This window comes from Sparus aurata, chromosome 21, assembly GCF_900880675.1.
Source record: "Sparus aurata chromosome 21, fSpaAur1.1, whole genome shotgun sequence".
NCBI classification, from domain to species: domain Eukaryota; kingdom Metazoa; phylum Chordata; class Actinopteri; order Spariformes; family Sparidae; genus Sparus; species Sparus aurata.
In genome coordinates, this window is record NC_044207.1 from 19,680,881 (window position 1) to 19,700,130 (window position 19,250).

General features: G+C 43.5%; 1 protein-coding gene across 6 annotated transcripts in view; it reads right to left on the bottom strand.

The window, feature by feature from the left end:
- The window catches only part of mib1 (MIB E3 ubiquitin protein ligase 1), a 57,140-nt gene that overhangs the window by 7,631 nt on the left and 30,259 nt on the right, over nt 1–19,250 (bottom strand). For all 6 annotated transcript variants that reach the window (XM_030402580.1, XM_030402578.1, XM_030402577.1 and 3 more), the window contains exons 13-16: nt 5,182–5,314; nt 4,078–4,164; nt 3,436–3,594; nt 1,362–1,543 (exon numbers count right to left, since the gene is read on the bottom strand). In XM_030402580.1, coding sequence (XP_030258440.1) covers nt 1,362–1,543; nt 3,436–3,594; nt 4,078–4,164; nt 5,182–5,314 — 561 coding nt within the window. The remainder of the gene's footprint in view (nt 1–1,361; nt 1,544–3,435; nt 3,595–4,077; nt 4,165–5,181; nt 5,315–19,250) is intronic.

Below are 19,250 nucleotides of genomic sequence, written 5' to 3' on the forward strand. Positions count from 1 at the left end.
AAATAGGGGGAGACAGAGAGAGACTAAAAATAGGGAGAGACGGAGGAGAAGCGAACAAGGAAATGTGTTTCCCTACATGAAACATTTTTAGCAAAGACAGGAAATCATTGATTTTTCGAGACGGTGCTTTCTTCCTTTTTCTCTTGCAGGTGTTGTTACATTCGCTGCAGCATGAACATACCAAAAAGCACTAAAATTCATCATGTTCTTCCCTTTGTCTTTCCATTCTAATGTCAGTATGATGAACAGTTAAACACCTTTTTGGCAACATAAATGGAAAATCTGTTTAAAATAATGAACTGCATATAAAAATCTGGGTCAGAGTTATGGATGTAAGCTATAAATTGAGCTGATAAATGATTGTCCGATAATGGGAAATGCATTATGCATTATTCAGATAAAGAAAAAATAGCTGATAAATCAAGCCAGTAATATAAAGCAAAATTGCTTTAACGGATTTCACATATTTATCTTTATATTGATAATTAACAACTCTGACATCTCTGGTTTGACAGACTATGTCAAAGTGTTGAATTTAAATTCTTCGGTAAAATGCTCAAAAAAAGGCCAAAGTATGCTTGTCAAGAACTCAACTAGAAAAATAAATTAACATTTGAAAAAAACAAAATTTTTTGGTTTTGTTATAATAGTGATTTGATAATTCACATTTGGTTAGGTCAGAGCTATCGAACATTTAATCAAACATCTTCGCTCACTACATCTTGTCCTCGGCTGCATTCAGACCAGAGTAGGTGTGGGTGCTATTAAGCATGGCTAAATGCTACAGAAGGAACACAGCAGACATTTCTTTGTGTAGCGTTTTTGTTTCACTTGTAATCACTCAGTTTGGTCTTTTTCCCCATTTTAGAACCCACCTAATGACATGCCTCCCATCCTGGTTATTGACTGTTATCTTTGAATCTGTCGATGTGGACAAAGGATCACTAGAACGACTAGGATGTTAGTAGTAGAGCAACAGAGCAGGTATAAACATCTTTTTGAAATACAAAAAGTTTAATTATTTGATCTCTTTTTTTTTCAGAGATAGGCGATAATCAGTCGATACGAGCAGACATAGCCTGATGAAGGCTTGGTAAAAACGCCAATTTTCTGTTACCTTTGGACATTCTAAGCGTAACATTACATTGTGACCGAATCGACTTACAACAACAGACTACACTTGCTGCTTCTCCCCTGTTTCCAGTCTTCAGGCTAAACTTGGCTCTCAGTCTCCTGGCTCCAGCTTCATATTTAACAGACAGACATGAGAGTGGTATTGATCTTCCCATCTAACTCCTGGCAAGAAAGCCAATAGGTGTATTTCCCAAAATGTCAAAACTATTCCTTTAAGGGATGTTTACCTGCTCTTCTCTTTGTGGCATTTGGCCAGAGCCTTGCACAGGCTGGGGTCGGGACACAGGTCCAGAGGGGACTGGCCCTTCTTGTTACGAATGGTCAGGTCCGCTCCGTTAGCTGCAAGGAAGCAGGCGATGGATGCTGCGCTCTTCTTCTCTGCCCCCTGGGTGCCCAAGCCCATGATTAACTGCAGGTAGACACAGAAAAACAGAGAAAAGATTGAATACAGTGGGAAGTGTTGTGTCTCCACAACAGGCACCTAAACCAGTAATGTACAGAGTAAGAAGAGTAAAGGATCGTGACATTATTTATATGGCTTCAGAGTTAAATTCAAAAGAGCAATGTCAAAATTCTGTCAGATCGCCACTAATTAGCCAATCAAAGACATGTCTTGAGAAGGCTGTCAGGCAGTGTAACCCCATCGCCCCCACCCAAAATCCCATTAACTGCCTCGCCTTTCTCTCCCTCCTCCAGCTCATCACCTCACTGAGTCTACCCCAACTCATAGCCGCTCTCTCTCTCTCTGTCCCTCTCTCTCTCTCTCTCTTGCAATTTGGGCCTTCCATGTCTGATTGTCTTCAACCAGTAGCTTTTACATCTCTGCTGATGGAGCCATCGGGCCGGTTAATTCACTTCTCATCTTGAACTGGGTGGGTGGGCTATGGGAGAGTGACCCAACTGCACATATCTCAATTAGGTCCACTGTCTGTCTGTTCCGCTCCTCTGCTGGGGAACCAGGGAGGGCACAGAAGAGAGGAGGCGGCAGAGGAGGCGAAGAGAAAGAAGTAGGAGGGAGACAGAAGGTGACAGGTAAGGTAAGTCTCGCTTCTGTAGCCTTTAACTCATCCCCTGTAGGCATTAGTGATGTGCTGTTAACATACAGAGGGTTCAGGACTGACATGCCCCTGTTGGCCTCTACAAGCTCATTCAGGCTGGTCAAGAGGCGGCAGCGAGCTGGTTGACTGCTCCATGCTCGTGTCTGGCTGCTGTCTGAGTGATGGGCCGGTGCTGACTGGGCTGTCCGGTGATGCAGCTTCCTGTCTAAATATGATCCGTCATCATTTTTCACGCATCAGGCAAGTGGGTTCACATACTGATCTTAATACAGGTGTATCCTGCAGAATGCTGCCTAGACGACTCTGAGTACAATCACCCAAAATCATAAAAGCTAAATGCCATGACCTCATTACATTGTCTAATCACTGGTGTGGCCATAAGGGACAAGTATTCAGGTCTTAACAGAGGTGACTGCAGTGTTCTTTCCATGTTTATAGAGGTTTCTGGAAACTTTTGTATCTCTATCTTGATATCTTTTATGAATTGGAGCCTGTCTCACATGTCAAATAAGTCCAGTCAATTCAGTGTAAGAGGATTCAGAAAGGTCACAAATAGTTAGAAGTGGATAGGACACAATCTCCAGGAGAAATGTTGCAGTTAGTTGCAGCAGGTACCCTGTCCTGTCTCAAACACACAGCCGGTGTATTAAAGTGGCATAAACTGTTCCTAGGAGGGAACATGTTACACTGCCCACTTGTCCAATTTACACAGGGTTTAAATTCTGCTTTTTGCCCTCATTAGGAAAAAGCAAGTTAAGAATATGGATGGAATTGGTTTTAAAACTTTAAACTGAGGGTTTTAAAAAGGGCCAAGAAAGTCAGTCTAGCAATTACAGGTAGTGTAAAGTTTTCATTACATGCATTAGTGTGATTTTTTGAATTGTCTTCTAGCCAGAAATATTTGGGGATGTTAAATTGAATCAAATCAGCTTAATGGGGTGCCACATTTCCTAAAATAAAGATCTCCAGTGTCCAGATTGAGCCACTGGACACTGGAGAACAAAAAAGTCATTACTCTGACCTAGAACATTTATTTTAAATTTTTTAATCTGCACCATTGTTGTGTAATAGATATATACAGGAGAAGAAAAGTCAAATGTTTTTAGTCTATTGGTTTCTTGCATCTCTTGGCTCTTGAAAACCTTAATGCTGTGATGCCTTATGATACCTTTAGGAACCTTGACCCAAGTAAATTACTGTAATCTGGGAGGAGCAGCAAGGTTAATAATAGATGTATATGTACTGTGTTCTTGGAGGGTTCCCAGGGCTCCACTTTGCTGACGTCCTGCATATCTTGTAGTTGCCGCAACTGGGACAGTGTGTGGTGACGCAGTGCCTCATGCAGCGGTGTGTCCCCGTCCTTGTCCTGCACATCAAGCTTGGCCTCTGCACGCACCAGCAGCTGTTAAGAATAACACATAAATAATCACACAAACGGGCAAACGCTCTAGCAACAACCATAAAACAAATTTTATGCTACAATGCAAATGTCACAGTGCTGATTTATAAGGCTGCTGCTTACAATGAACTGCCTCAGTGCCGTATTACCCAATTACGGAGTGCATTTTTTCTCGAGTCCACAAGATGGCAACGTGGCAATCTCGATCCAAATGACTCTAACCAAGACGCTGCCTCGGAGAGCATTTTCCCTGCACAGCATCAATCTGAAGCAGGACTTCATTCAACTGCAGGACATCCACTAGTGCAAATTAAATGTGGTGCTGCATAGATGTTGTTCTACTCCCTTTTATGTATAGCACAGAATGAGGGACTGACGGAGAGATAACTCGAGGCAGGATCTTCGGTTTGTGGTGTGATGTGAGTGAGAAAAGGAGGAGAAAAAAAATATCACAGAGAGCAAATTAAAGGAGAAGGGCCCACTAACCCGGACTATCTGGGTGTGTTGACGCTCCACTGCCAGATGTAATGCGGTCTGCTGGTTGACGTTCTGGATGTCTAAGCTGGCGTTGCCCTGGGAGGTGGGAAACGGGAGAGAGGCAAACACACACAATTAATCTCAACAACCATAATAATAAATCACATATGTGCATGTGGATATGACAGACGAGTGTACAGAAAAAAATTAAAAAGTCAAATAAATGCTAGCTCAGAAGAAGAAAGATTCAAACAACTATTCTAGCTTTATGTGCCATGACTGAATCTCCTTCCTTCAACCCCGCCGACCAACAAACTATCACCTAGGGGGTTAGAAAAAACGCATCCAACAATAACGCTGCATGTGATTGTCATTTCCAATTGCGAACACCTCAGCTGAGGAGATGTGGAGGGGAGATAAGCATTGTGATCAGGCAGTGTGTGAAATCCCGAAGTAATAAGACTGACTGACTGGCTGGCTGGCTGGCAGGGAATCTGCAGTGCACCTTGTGTGCTGCAATTTCTGAATAGAAAGCTGAGCCATCACTGCGAGCCAGCCCATTGCAGGGACTTGGGAAAAAGGCCGTCCCTGCTGAAAGGAGGCTTGCACAGCGAGCGCTCATGCGTTGGAATTTTGCAGCAACATTGCTGCCCTGCACCATATCCCAATTAACCCAGTTCCCACCTGGTCAGGTGACTTTTGCTGTAAACTCCTGCATGTTTTAGGCTTTGGGGAGTTAAACCTGCAATCTCAGAAGGGAAAAAAAGACCACGAAGCTATGATTGCAAGAGGAGGAGGATATGAGGGCCCAACAGCACTAAAGAATACCCCTGGAGGCCCTGTGAACCATATGGATTCAATAAAAAAATGGCAGTTATAGCTGCTTCAAGTGGTCTACAGCTTGCTGGCTGCAGGGAGAGCAGTGGAAGCTGCTCTTAATGGTCGGTAGTCAGGGATAGCCAGGAGTGCAGGCTGAGAGGATGCAGCAATGCTTTGGGCTGCTTTAGGTCTCCTATAGAGAATGAATAACTGTTTTTTTATTGTTACATTAAGTGATTAGGCCTGCATTAAAATAAGCTATTTATACGTGCGTGAATGCTGGAGTGTTGTTACCTGGTGCACGAGCAGCTCAGCCACCTCCACATGGTTGTTGAGTGCAGCCAGGTGCAGTGCGGTGTAACCGTCATCCTTCTTCTCGTCTACAATCCAAGGCCTCGGCAGTTTGGATAGCAACACACGCATGGCGCTGCACAGAGGAGAGACAGAGGGGGGAAGAGTGAGTGTTAAATGAGCTGCGCTGCGAAGCATGATGGAAAAAGCCAGAGAAGGTACAGACAGTACAGTTAATTTGATGGTTCGTGATGTAAACTGCCAAAATTAATCAATGCCTCCTGCACTGTATGATAGCTTATGGCCAGACACAAGCTGTTGTAAGCAAACACATCGCAGCATCTGTACTGCTGATACAAAGCATATTCCAATACACTTTTTTTTCCCAAGCGGAGCATATCCCATTTTTACACATGGGGACAAGAATACTAAATCAACTAAGGGAGGAGTTGCTTTCCAAAGCAGAGTGTTATTTACATCAAGCTTTGAGCGGTACAAGTGCTGTGTGTTATTTTAGAGTACCCGTCGCCCCTACCATCTCCTCTGTTAAAAAGGGAAGCCACTTTTCCCTTGATGATGCGCAAAAGCGCCTATCATTGGGAGGCAAAATGGTAATTACACAAGATTTAGCTGCATTCACTCAAGTCTCCTCCTGGGGAAGAAACAGACAGGGTGGGAAGGACGAAGGAAAAAAATCCATTGTTTAAACAGTGCTGTTTAACAGAGGTGGCTAGGTGTAGTGAAAAGAGCCAGTCAGTTCTGTGCCACTGAAGGTCATTTAAAGGATGTGTGCCACAGAGACGTGGTTGCAAAGGCGGCTGTACAAGAGGAAGGCTGAGAGGGAGTCACAGTGTCACAGTGGGGATAAAGAGGGAAGCTGACTCTCACTCCCTACAGCCTCATTAAAGAAATGCCACACACATTTAGATTTTTTATTAAATGCAGGAGGAAAAGACTGCATGAGGTATTCAAGCTGTAATACAGTTGTAATTAGAAATAAATAAATGTGGATTAACAAATAACCTCCCATTAAGTCAACTAGGCTTCATGGCAGCTTTAGTTTAGCATTTAAACTGATCTAATATCTCTTTGTCCCCTACCTCTCTTCCTACTCTTCCTGCTTTAGCCCCTGGGCACAGATCCAGGCTTATGGTACAAGAGAACACTGTGAAATAATACTCAATTTAATGTATGACCAGTGCATCAGTCAAGGATATGTGATAAGAAACTAAGGCTGCAAACTCAACTCTTCTTCTCTATGTGTGCAAATACTATGGAATACAAAACAAGTGACTATAGAGACAGCTCCTTGAACTGCTCTTGTATCTTGTCTGTAGTTAGGTACACAATGTACCTTCAATAAGCTTCAAAGCAGCAACGCGGGAGGGAACACTTCTGACCTTGATTAACCCTGAATAATCATGCAGGGCATATCTTTGAACTGCGACAAAAGGAGGCAGCTGATTTTACTCTGACTTTGATATGGCTGAACAGCCCCCATGCGAGCACTATAGTGTTTACAGTAAGGTAAACAGGGTCTGAAGCAGTGCTGGGAGGAAATGGGCTCCAGCCTTGAGCAGAAAAGGCCACAGCCTGCACAATCAATGGATTCTGTTAACTATTAAGACAGAGGAAAGAAAGAAATGCAAACCAACATGCTGGCAGGCTTTAAGACTGAAGGCAATCAGGATGGCTGGTTCCCTGCGGGTTTTTGCTAAACCTACAGCTCGTCTCCATCCTTCTGGAGTAATGAAAGAGAGCATCATCAGCACACCCTCTTGAGGAAAGCAGAGAAAAAGGGGGCAGAGAGGCAGGGGGGCAGCCAGTCAGCACCTCTGCACGGACAGAGATCCGGGGCTGGTGTACTGCTGCAGTGATGAACAGCGCAGCACACTGATCCCAGGCTCCCTCGCTCTCTCTCTCTACCTCTCTCATTGCACAGAGGCTTACACACACACATACACACACACACACACACACACACACACACACCTGCATTGCTTGCAGCTATCTTCAACCACTTAATGCAGAGGAGCACTGCTTAAATGTGATAGCAACCGCACCCATTCTGCCTAATCTCACATTCATAATGTGTCGCCTTTGTTACAAAGAATTATTTGCTTGCGTGATGTAGATTTACCATATCAGGGAGGACTTTTGAGTAATTTCATCCATGGTTCTCCCACTGGGTATGAGTTGAGACTTAAACAAGCAAATTATTCAAGAAAAGACCTTGCCACATCAGATTCTTGCCTGAAGCTATAACATAAAACTTATTCTCAGCGGTTAAACATAGCATTCTTTTAGCTGGCTTTCAAGTAAGACTGATAGACAATACAGGAATGCAGTTTCCTTTTCTTAACTACAACAGTTTCCATCACAATCAAGGGCAATTGTCCCACATAAAGCCTTTGTTCTTTTGTGCCCATTTTCCTCCTCCTATTGGTGCAATATAGAACATTTGTGCAGTCCAGATTGGCTGGGAACATCTCCTATATGCTGAACCAGCGGCCAATAAAATCACGCCTGCTACACTATAGGGGCAGATTGGCGCCTTCTAGTGTCAGAAGCCTGCACATCAGTGCTGGGCAGGTGTTTGCTGGTGTAGGGAGCCCCTCCAATAGAAGTCTAGATTGACAGGCTCCCTGCCACGCTGGGCAAAATGGGCGGACATTAATATTAATGCCCCATACTGGCACTGCTGCATTGCAGTTAAGCTATTTGCTGTAAAGGCAGAAAAAAAGAGAGTGAATTAAGAACCAAGAAATAAATCCTAGTTGTTTTTTTTTTATCTCTTGGGTAAGTGATGTTAGCAGAGACTAAAGGGGGGCATGAGAGAAACTACGTGCTGGCCTCTGAGGTAGGTTGTCGAGCGGGAGACAGAAGAAGAGTCAGCGCGACTCCGGCTACAGACCTTTTACCGAGCAGAACACACTGACATGACCTGGGAGTTAACATTTAGACAACTCAGGTTTATCTGCCACGAGAAGCTGAACGATATTTAGAGTGAAGTGAGGATCGCCTTATTGCAGCTGAACTTTAAACCCAGTGCTTTTGTCTGTGTGAATGCAGGAGGATGTGCAGCTGAGGAGAGGGAACAGCAGAGGAGAGAGGTAGAAGGGGAGACGTGATGGAACTGGGTCACCCTGTGAGAGATCTCAAGAGTCCCTCAGGAGAGTTACACGGGAGCCTGTTGACTTGGGCTGCAATTTGTCATTGACCAGGACGCTCTCTGACGCCCTCAGCTCTGTGTGTGTTGGCGTTTGTCATTGTATGTAAGGCAGTGTGTGTGAGTGTAGGGGTCGACAGGGCCCTTCTGCTGCCCTCGCTTGGCTGACAGCCATCTGTGTGGTGGTCAGTTGCCGTTATTACAACAGGAAGTGAGAGTCGGGGGACAATAACTTGGGTAGGACAGGGCAAAACGGGAACAGTCAACATCCAGCCCGAGATTAATGGCTGCGCACAAACATATGGTTACTCTGATGTAGGAGACGTGTTTGGCATACCATCATCCATTAACTAAGGCTTCAAGCTCAAGAAAGGAGATCCAGATTCTGCATTGGTAATTAGTCAACAAAAGGTGCTGCCTGCCCAAGAAAAATAAAATGCTTAATAAAACAAATACTTAAAAGAAGTCTTGCAACCATGATAATTTTTACATGATCAAACAGACAGTTCTGGGTACAAATCTTCCACATACTCCAATACTTAAAGAACTGTTCTTGACCATCAAAGTTAATTATTGACCTTGGTACACAATCATAAATAAAGAACTGACTAACTTACTAAAGTTATTTTACCAGCTTTCATCTCCATCACGTAGTCTTAATCTGTGGATGATGATGTGATTTTCTCGATCATTTGTCGTTGGGTAAACCCAAGACGCTTGGTTCCACTCATGGTAACAGGAGGCTGAAAACTACTTTACAGGCATAACATGTGAAGTTGGACACCCTTAAAACCCAGCACAGGGATGTATGTCTGATGCTTGATCTGTCTTCCTTTGCTGGTGATGGGGGAGTGTTAAACTTGTTTGCAAACACAAAAAATTACTTTAAAAAATGCATTTGCAATTTGGTATGTCAAAAGACCCATCTCCATGACAACTTGGGGAAAAAAAGATAGTCAGTGGTAGGGCTGCACGAAAAATCGTAAAAAAAAATCACGATCTCGATTCACACATACACGTGATCTCATTTCCACACATAGCGATTCTGAAGCATTTTATATCTCGAGCTGAATCACAAACAAATGCTCCTATTTTCCTCCCGGATTTTTTGAAGCGCCCTCAAATGCAGCACTTGATTCAGTGGAGGAAGCCCGCCTGCAGTTGAGTGTTTGGAAGGAGTGAGAGTGAGAAGCCGTTTTTAGACAGGTCAGCAAGCCACCAATCTGCCTGTCCTTTTGGCGGCTAGGTCTGCGGTTTTAGACAGAGGGCGGCAAATTGAGGGTCTGTTTTGCTCCGGCGATTTGCCGCCTCGCCTGCTAGATGGGCAACTGGACAGCCGCTGAGACCCGGGAGATGCTAGCGTCTCCTGGATCTCTAGCTTGTTGTTGTAGCGCAAGCTAGGAACGGTCGCTACTTTCAAATTAAAAGCCCCCCGCTAAGAACCCAGTTCTAAACTCCAATGGGCTGCAATGTAAAGCTCTTATTTTGAAGACAAATTTGTTGTCAACTGTTCACAGCCCAACTTTGAGCTTCACGTCACGTCACATGGCTTTTGGAAAAGGAGGAATATTATGCCTCTGTTTTAGAAAGCCGACCACAGCAGCTATCACATATCACCTAGCCAAGGATACGGCCCCAATAAACACTGTACAACATGAGGGATTAAAGGATGCCCTCTCATCTTGGAGACTTTTTTTTTTGTTTTTACTTTTGTAAAAATCATGTCTCATCCAATGATAGAACTTCAACAAAACAAAAAAAACATTGCTCTGCATACTACAATGTTTTTTTTTTGTTTTGTTCAAGTTCATCAGTGCAATAAACATTTTGTGAAAAAAATCGTGCCAGAGAATCGTGATCTCAATTCTAAGCAAAAAAATCGTGATTCACATTTTTTCCAGAATCGTGCAGCCCTAGTCAGTGGGCCTTACGTTGAGTTGCCCAACCTTATCCATACGGTCACATTTTTCAGTGAGGTTTATCTATATATTCGTTACCCAGCACCACAAGGATTTTTTCTCCCTGAGGCAGAGTCCTTCTTGGAACAGCCTTTCGAGATGAGACGACTTCAGACGATACATGAGGTGTCAGCTTATCCAGGACAGAATCAATACTTTCAGGTCCTTTGAAATAGTGAACCCTGTTCCCAACAAATCATTCACAAATGCAACACACTGCTTCCAAATGGAACCCCCCTTCCACTCTGGGCAGGGAGGCGCTCTCCATCATGTGAGAAGGCACACAGTCCCTAAATCGGTGGCAGCTGGGAAGGTTCGAGTCATAAAACTGTTCAGGATTTCACTGATCTTAAAACATGCTGCTTTAATTGGAATGTTGGTTTAATGCTTATTTTTTTTAAAAATGTGTGTGTGAAAATTAAAAGAGCATAACCTCAACACAAATATGGGAACTTAAATGTCAAATCCAGCGCTACCACAAAATAACACAGAAGATATTAGACGTGACAAATAATTTAAGTAGCCTGTAATCGCCATGCAAATATAACTGCTTGAACTTAAGTTCTCTAAAAGTTCATCCTGGCCATCCCTCCACCCCGAGAAGCAATTAGCTACCAGTTGGCGCTGTCGGGGCCGTCCCACAGCTACTGGCCGACCTGCTGTGGACATAGTAAATAAACACAGGTAGCGTCCAGGCCAGCAGTGCAGCAGAGAGCTGAGGACAAGAACCTCACCGGCTCCGCTCGATAAAAAAGGCTTTCATTACCATGCCGTGAAGAGAATAATTTCCCCTACAATGTGACCTTCCCCAGCCTGCCTGTACCTGAGGCCCCCGAGTGAGCATGCTTTTTATTAAGGACTATTTGCATAAACTGGGAAGGGGTAAGACAGGAATGTGGTGCATTTCTATGATGTTTTGGTTATCACTAAAGCCATTGCTGGTGCCTTGAAGGTTGTTTAGGAGACGCCAGGTGCATTTTCAAATATCTCAGGTATAGTTGTCTGTCCATTTGGAGAAGTGGGTGGGTGCCTGTAAAGGCTTAGCTTTAATTAGCCTTAAATCACCTGGTATTATGGGGTGTCCTGATTCATAGCAATTTATGAAGAAGGAGGCAGCAAGACAGTCAGAGAAGCCCAATGGCGCGTTAATGTCCCATTGGTTTGAGATGACCCAATTATTTTCCCGTGCTACTCTTCCTTTGCTCTTTATTCTCCTCGGCACCTTGAAAAAACCTCATTCTCATTTCTTCCCCGGCCATAATAGTCATAATATACATCCTTCTACCCAAAAAAAGATAAAGCAAGGACATGCAGATTATATTTCAAACAATCACTCATGAGCATTTTTTTTTACCTATAAAACAACCATATAATTATTGAACATCACTTTTCGCACTTGGGTAGGCCTGGATCATGATTTAATAGGTTGTGCATTCATTTTAAGTCAGTGGCTAATGTAAATCTGGAGACAGTTGAATAAATATTGAAAAAACAGAACAGAAATGAACCTGCTTTATGGAAATGACTATGACAAGTAGTTTACCTAAGACCGACATAAGGGAGGGAATACACTTTGACAACGCGACAGGATTTGGTAATAGCATTTTAAATGGTTGGCTTGACGGATTACAAAGTATAGGAAACAAGGCAGAGAAAATGAAAATTGTGGCTCAAATCACTTATCAACCAAAGATACAAACAGGCTTGAGAGTGCTGTCATCTGAGCATCCACACACCAGCCTCTCTTTCCTATCATTACAGTCATTGCATCTCAAACAAGTGGCTAACAGCGCGGAGGAAATCATCTCCAACCCCTCTGACCCGGCTCACTCCCTTTTTCTACAAACAGCCCTCTGGAACATGCTACAGATCACTGCCCATCCACATTACTGCTTCAAATACAGATTTTCTCTCTGATGATAATACAGAAATGTAATATGTGAAAACAGAACCTACTTGTCAATATGTACACTTCTGCACTTTGATATACCAATATACCTCTGATGCCGTTTGTGCTCATTCACTGTCCCCGGTTGTGACCAACTGAGCTCATTAGTCTGCTTTGCTAGAAGCAAATAGCCCCTGTAACTGTAAAGATGGTGGTGAGAACCCAAACCAAGGCTTTAAAAGCTCCCTTTGGAAACCTATGGGTAACGTAACGCATTCTCAGTGTGTTTTTGTATAGCCCAAGGCTTAGAGATGATATTGATCGACACTTTGTGCAGCGACAGTTAAAGCCTTTCAGCAGAGAGAACTGAATTTACAGTGAAGCAGCTGAACAAGGTGATACGTCATAAGCACTGGGAGCAGCACCGCTACGTTGGTCGGGTTCTGAAATTTGTCTTGGGGACATTTTTGGAGGCCTGGTTGCTTTTTCTGCAGATGGACTCAAGACAGTTAAGACATCACGTCATTGTCAATTAAACTGTTATCAAGTTTTTAGACATAAGCTCACACAACCAATAGCATCTGAATTACCTCTTATCTGTGAAGCCATTACTTCATTTCTGGCTGACAATGACTCTTTCGCTGTGGCTGAGATACTGGCCGCTTTGTGATTATAAAGTTCCTTTTCAGTTTTTGTGAAACAAAATCAGACTTGCTCGTGCCTCGTGAAATTTACTGCAAGTGCTTCCACACTGGGGTACAAAGCGGTAAATAGAACCGAGGGATTGACTCCGGGTTTTGCAGAGCGGAGGAGAATTCAGCCGCGCTGAAGGTCCTTCGATCGACAGCCACTCAGCAGCGTCCCACACTGTCACCATATGGGCAGACAGTCTGAGAGGCTCACATGATCTACAGTCTCACTGCAAATCTACCACTTTAAATCACCCCTCACTCCCTGGCCTGCCTCCCACCTTTTTGCCCCTAGAAACACATTATGTTCACCCTCGGACTTCCCCTGAAACGCTCATCTCTGTATGTTGTAACCTGTGATGGTCCCTTTACACACAGTGTGCCGGCAGTAACAGTATCACCCTTTAAACACAACAGAAAAATGAGGATAACACGCCATCAAATTCTCTTCCACTGTAATTGGCAGAACAGAGCCAAAGTGACAAAAGCAAGCTGCCATATTGCAGCTGATGACTCTGACTTCCTCAGCAGTTACACTTCTAGGCACACATGCCGAGGAAGAAGCTGCAGCTGAAAGAGCGGTTTGGTAATTAAAATCTATTGTTTGCAGTGGGAAATAATAGGGATCAAAGGGCCATGTATCAGCTACTGCCTCCCCTAAGCACTGAGACAACAGGCCATATGCCCCAGAGCAGCACAGAAAATGTCTAACAGCCAACTTGTTAATGGCGGGGGAATGAAGCTTGTGTGAATGTACTACACGTCACACAGATAAGGCTCCATAGAAACGTGAACGTATTCCACACAGATCCACGATTCTACATATAGAGCAATGGAGGTTTTCTCTCCACGTAAGCTACTCTGCCTAATCCCAATAATAATGTAATGCCTTTCTGCAAAGAAACTGCTGCGCCATTGTTGATTTTCCTTCGTATTCTTTGCATGTTCAAACATCCACACATGCACAAGCACACCAAACGACACTAACAAACACAAATCCTTATCCCCTTGACCTGTCATACTGCATTTACATGGAAGCCACAGACTTCAGCGTCCGCACAGGTTACCAAGGTAACATGTCCTGCATTATTCAACAGCTAAGCTTGGTTTAGATGTGAACATCGACCTGAATGTGTCCCTCAGAGCCCATTAGTTTACCAATAACCCTTACGTTGACAAAAATTGTATATAGCCCCCTTCAAACGTAGACTGCTACCCTGAAATTTTCAGAGCAAAAACCTGATATATAACGCAAATGTCCGAATCCGTCGACCCGGACATTAAAGACACTTTACCCTTGCCAGCTCCTCATACAAGTTCTGAATGTAGTGTAGCTGCTACTGTTTCTGCTCGCCTGTATGTTACTTTCCACTATTTAGTCGTTAATGCGGATACGTCAGTGCGCATAATATTGATTAAGAGATAACACAGCTGGCGACAAAGCAGCTGAAACGGACAATCTCTTGATGTGTGCTCATGTGTGAAAGGCGAACCAGATTTTCTGGACGTTGTCAGAAGTTTTATATTTATAAAACAGCTAATATCTAGACATTGGATACTGAGAAGAAGTTCTGGCCACATTGTACCATACTCTTTAAAAAAGTGAATATGATTTTTTAAAAATCACAAAACTCAAACCTGCTAGTTTGATAAATAAAAAAAACAAAACATCTGTATTGATACTCTGAATTATAAGACCTGGGCTGGGACCACAAAGAGCATGATCTAGACACCCCTAGAACTGTTAATATTGCCTTGGATCTTAATTAGGGGTGTCTAGATCATGCTCTTTGTGGTCCCAGCCCAGGTCTTATAATGAATAAAGTACAAAATATAAATACGTGTAAAAAGATAAATACATTCAATCTTGCCAAGTGACAAGCTAATTAAAAGTTTACTGTGTGACATGCTTTCTTGAGTTTTGTGTTGTGTGAAACCATATTTACTATCCTGAAAGGTTTATACTGATGTTTTACATGCATCCAGTCAGTTAAGAAAAATGTCGCCTGCTTCTCAGTGTCTCATTAAAATCACGAACCAAAGTGCCATCACTGATGTTAAAGCACACACAAACACAAAAATAAATTCTATTACTTATGCCAATACATCAAGTAAATAGATAAACTAAATTTGTTGTTTAAACGGGGGGGAGAAAATATTAAAGATGCCTGACAGCTGTGCTGTGGACGTATTTCACCTTGCCCTGTCATATTTATTACCTGCATTGCTGAGGCACTTAAAGTGCCACAAATAAATCCTGTTCTTTCTAGGTTTGGCAAGTGGGGAAAAAGCATACCATCAGTGCCTATAGTGGCTCCACAATGCAAGCTTTTCTCTTTGCATGCTATAGTCACTTTCCCAAAAGCTCTTTATGTCCTTGAGTCCCTTCAGTAAGGGATGTAGCCCTCCCTCTCTCTCCCTCCCTCCATCCATCCCTTGATCCCTTGTTTTCTCGCTTCCCCCTCTATCCATCCATCCTTCCCTCCCTCTGCTACCCCCACCCATCCTTCCCCCAACATGTGCTATAGCAACATAGCAGCCAGGACTCAATGTTTCAGCATGCCACAGGACAGACAGAGCATTACAGCATGGCTGAGCTTATCTATTGGCTCAGAGCCACTGTTGGCCCAGCCCTAGGAGGAAATGTAGGCGTTCTGATTGGTCACAGGGGGATTGGGGCTTGTATCAGCTTGTCCTCTGGCTGATCTGTTGGACTGGTCCCAGCGCATACAGAGGTGGACACTGGGACGGCTTCTAGGATTGGCCGACTTTTCAATTAAGTCACAGTGCATGCTGCAGCAAACTGGTACCCAGGCTCACTGAACAGACCAGTCGCTGCACTGCATCTTTTATTGGTGCACTCTTCAGTGTGTAATTTAACTTGAATAGGCTACAGCAACATAATGCAGCGTCTAATTGAACAACTGAACATAATAACAGATAATACTATGGAGACATTTGTAATTACAAATAATAAATCAGCGGTATCAGTCTCTCTAGACCGCACACTGTGGAGTATGTTATGATGACTGTCTGACATAGGGATATTACCTCCCAACGTGTGCTACAAGAGCTCACTAAGTGCATTTCCACAGGATACTTTGACATATCTCTGCAATCAGTTATCTTTTAATGAATTACAGCTGGGCACCTGTGTATACCCTTTCCCCTGACCAAGTTTATCGCCTCCCCACCATCCTGCAATCAGGAATTATCATATATTACTCTGTAAACACCACAAGATTACACACACGGCAGATTAACACACAAACAGCGGAATTACTTTGCCTAAGTGACCTCTCTTCTCAATTTTACCCTGCAACACTAACACAATATTCTACCATTGTGTAAAGCTGGAATGGATGGCAGTGAGCGGCGTGTATATGCATGTGAGCATATGGTGACAAGAAGGAACTCATACATTGTCCTCAGCAGCTACGACACCTTCCCTGTCACCTCTCTTTATTTTATCGATAGGGTTGTTGGCTGGTGCATCTGGCTGTCCTCTCTTGTACTAACCTCTAAATTCTGGAAAAATGAAAATGCACAATCACAAGAGACTAATTCAGTCTGAGCATGACAACATAACCTGTGCACGTTTTTGAGCACATTTGCCTGAGTGGCCGTAAAAATAAACATAGATTGTAAGCAGTGTTACTGTGACTGTGTGTGTGTGTGTGTGTGTGTGTGTGTGTGCGCGCGCGCGCCCTGCAGTGCATTGGTATTTGTGCAGTTTGTGAGTCACTTAATGGTAACATGCGGCGCCAGTAAGGCACGGTAAAAGATCAGAGGCAGCAGAGGCAGAGGAGCTTCCCCTGCAGTGAGGCTGGAGGGAACAATGGGCTGCTGGATCAGAAAGCCTTGCTGCCACTGGCTTCCCCCTCTAGCACCCAGGTAGGCTGGCCCATTCATAAATCACTTTTATTCCTCCAAGCGCTCAACAGCCTCACCTCTTCAAATGATGCACTGTGTAAAGGGATGAGGAGGGAGGGGTGGGACCGGGGACAGAGGAGGGGGTGCGTGGGGGGGAGGCAGAGGAGAGGAACTGACTAGAGAGATAAAGTAAGCACGAGGAAGAGCTGGGCTGATGGAGAGAGAAGCACGGAGATTTACTCAAAAAAGCACAAACTGGACTCATTAGAAATAGTCTCTAATCCCTCTATGATGTTGACTGGTGGGCAGGCACACAGAGAGGAGGAATTAAGACAAGCTGAAAGACCGACCAAGACTTCCCGAGCAGGCTTGAAGCTCAAAGACAAAACAGGGGCTTCATCACCATCTGAAACTAACGAGAATTTCCTATACAAAACCTCACTCTAAGAGAACACCTGCTTCTAATCAAGACTGCCAATCCCATGAAAGAACATCACTTATTAAAAAGACATGCACAACCCTCCGCTCTTTTCAATCATTTTTAGTTTTTTAACTCTGAATCACAGTCAAAGCAATCAGGCTTGATGAAATTGATCAAAAGAAGAACTATTTCATATACAACTGAAAACAAATCTCTTCAAATTATCTTAATTTTGGACAAAAACAAACAAAACAAAATAAATGATTGTATTCATGCCCTCAAGCCACTATTTAGTAGACGCACCTCCGGCGGCAATTATAGCCTTGACTCTATTAGTGGATGCGCCTTTCTTCCTACCCCGATTCTTCTTTGCTAAAAGGCCATGGCTCTGTTCCATTGCATGAGATCTTTGTTTAAGTCCTGCCACAAATTCTCGATCACAAACCTTCCAGGGCCTGCAGCCGAGAATCATCCTCACAGCGTGACGCTGCCACCAACACGCTTCACGGTGGGGACTGTGTGTTTCTGCCAGTGTGCCGTGTTTGACTTGCACCAAACACAGGATTTGCCCAGCAGTAGACTTATGTTTGATTTTTTATTAGTCAGACGTTGATAAAAAAAGTGATCTCAACTCAGAATTTCATTAAACATCTGAAAACAACTGGCTATTCCCTGTTGATTTATAAACAGAATAAACATTTTTTTAAAAATATGTGGAGGCCGAATACTCCTGCAACTGCAACTAATGTTTTATATTTGTACTTGATTTAGATCACTTGTTGAGATTTATTTGGTTGCCCCTTTCCTCTTAATCAATGTCGGAAATCCTAATTACATCCATTCACAATTCTCAGATAACAACGGGAAGAAAGTTTCTACAAGAAGCTTGTAATCAGCTAATTAATGTTCTTTTTTCCACCCAGGATGCATCCTCTGAATAATATAAAGCAGCATTAAAACAAGCAAAAGGCTGATCTCTCTGCAATCTGTTTCATTTATATTCTTATTTTGAATGGAGATATGTCTTAAGCAGTTCTCGTAGGGAGAACAGCCCATCCCACCCCTTCATCCAGTCAAGGAAAGCACATCCATTAGTCGACCCTTTTCTTATTGATCGATTAACTGCTCAGCTAAACATTCAGCCCTGCGCTATTCATCATGGAGGCAAGATGTAAGCCGTGCTGCTGAGTTTCAGGGGCAGATGGGATGTCGGGATGTAATTGAGATTAAACTGGTGGGTTGGGTGGCTGGAACAGGCTGGGTGGAGACCCACTGAGGGGATACGCAAAACACACAAGGGCATCATCAGTGGAAATGGTTATAGGCCGCAAATACCTTAACCAGCTGAGTGGAGTATTAAAGCACGCCACTGAGGTCTAATACACATGTACAGTAAGCGCATGTAGTGTACATTTAAAGTTCCACTTTGAGGGAATTGAGGCTGGCGAGAGAGTTACTGCCGGTTCAATTTTAAGTGGTGTGTAGACTGCAGGGCAATAACAGGTGCACGTTCACAGTTGCCATTTATGTAGCTGCGAGTCAGCATTTTGATTGGCCATGTAAGGTCAAGTTTTGAGCAGACACATTAGCGTGGAATCCATTTTACCTTGCAAATGGTCAATTCTTGTAACAGCCGTAAAGATAATGTAATCGAAAAGCTATAAATTGCAGTGACAATACATTAATTAAATTGCGCACTTAAATCTATGCAGAATTATCTCCGCCATGAAAGAGGCCTTGCGATATATAACTGAGAGTGAGGGCCGAATGACTGGGAGCTTGTTAAAAAGCCTTATCAAATCAACGGCCAGACTATTGCATGGCATTTTTCTGGCTCGTGAAAAATAGACTTTGACGAATGTCCACTCTGGATTGAGGGTGTTTGTGAGTTTTCACAATCTCATTCATCACAACTGAAACGTCTGGTTCCAATATGATCGACTTAAAGCGCAAAAACATTGGCTTACACATCCTCGGGCTACTCTGCAGTTAAAATGCAGGTGGGGTAAGTAAGAGGGCTTGTGTGCTATCGTTGAGGTATAGACGAGGAGAGAGAGAAAAAGAGGAGGGCACA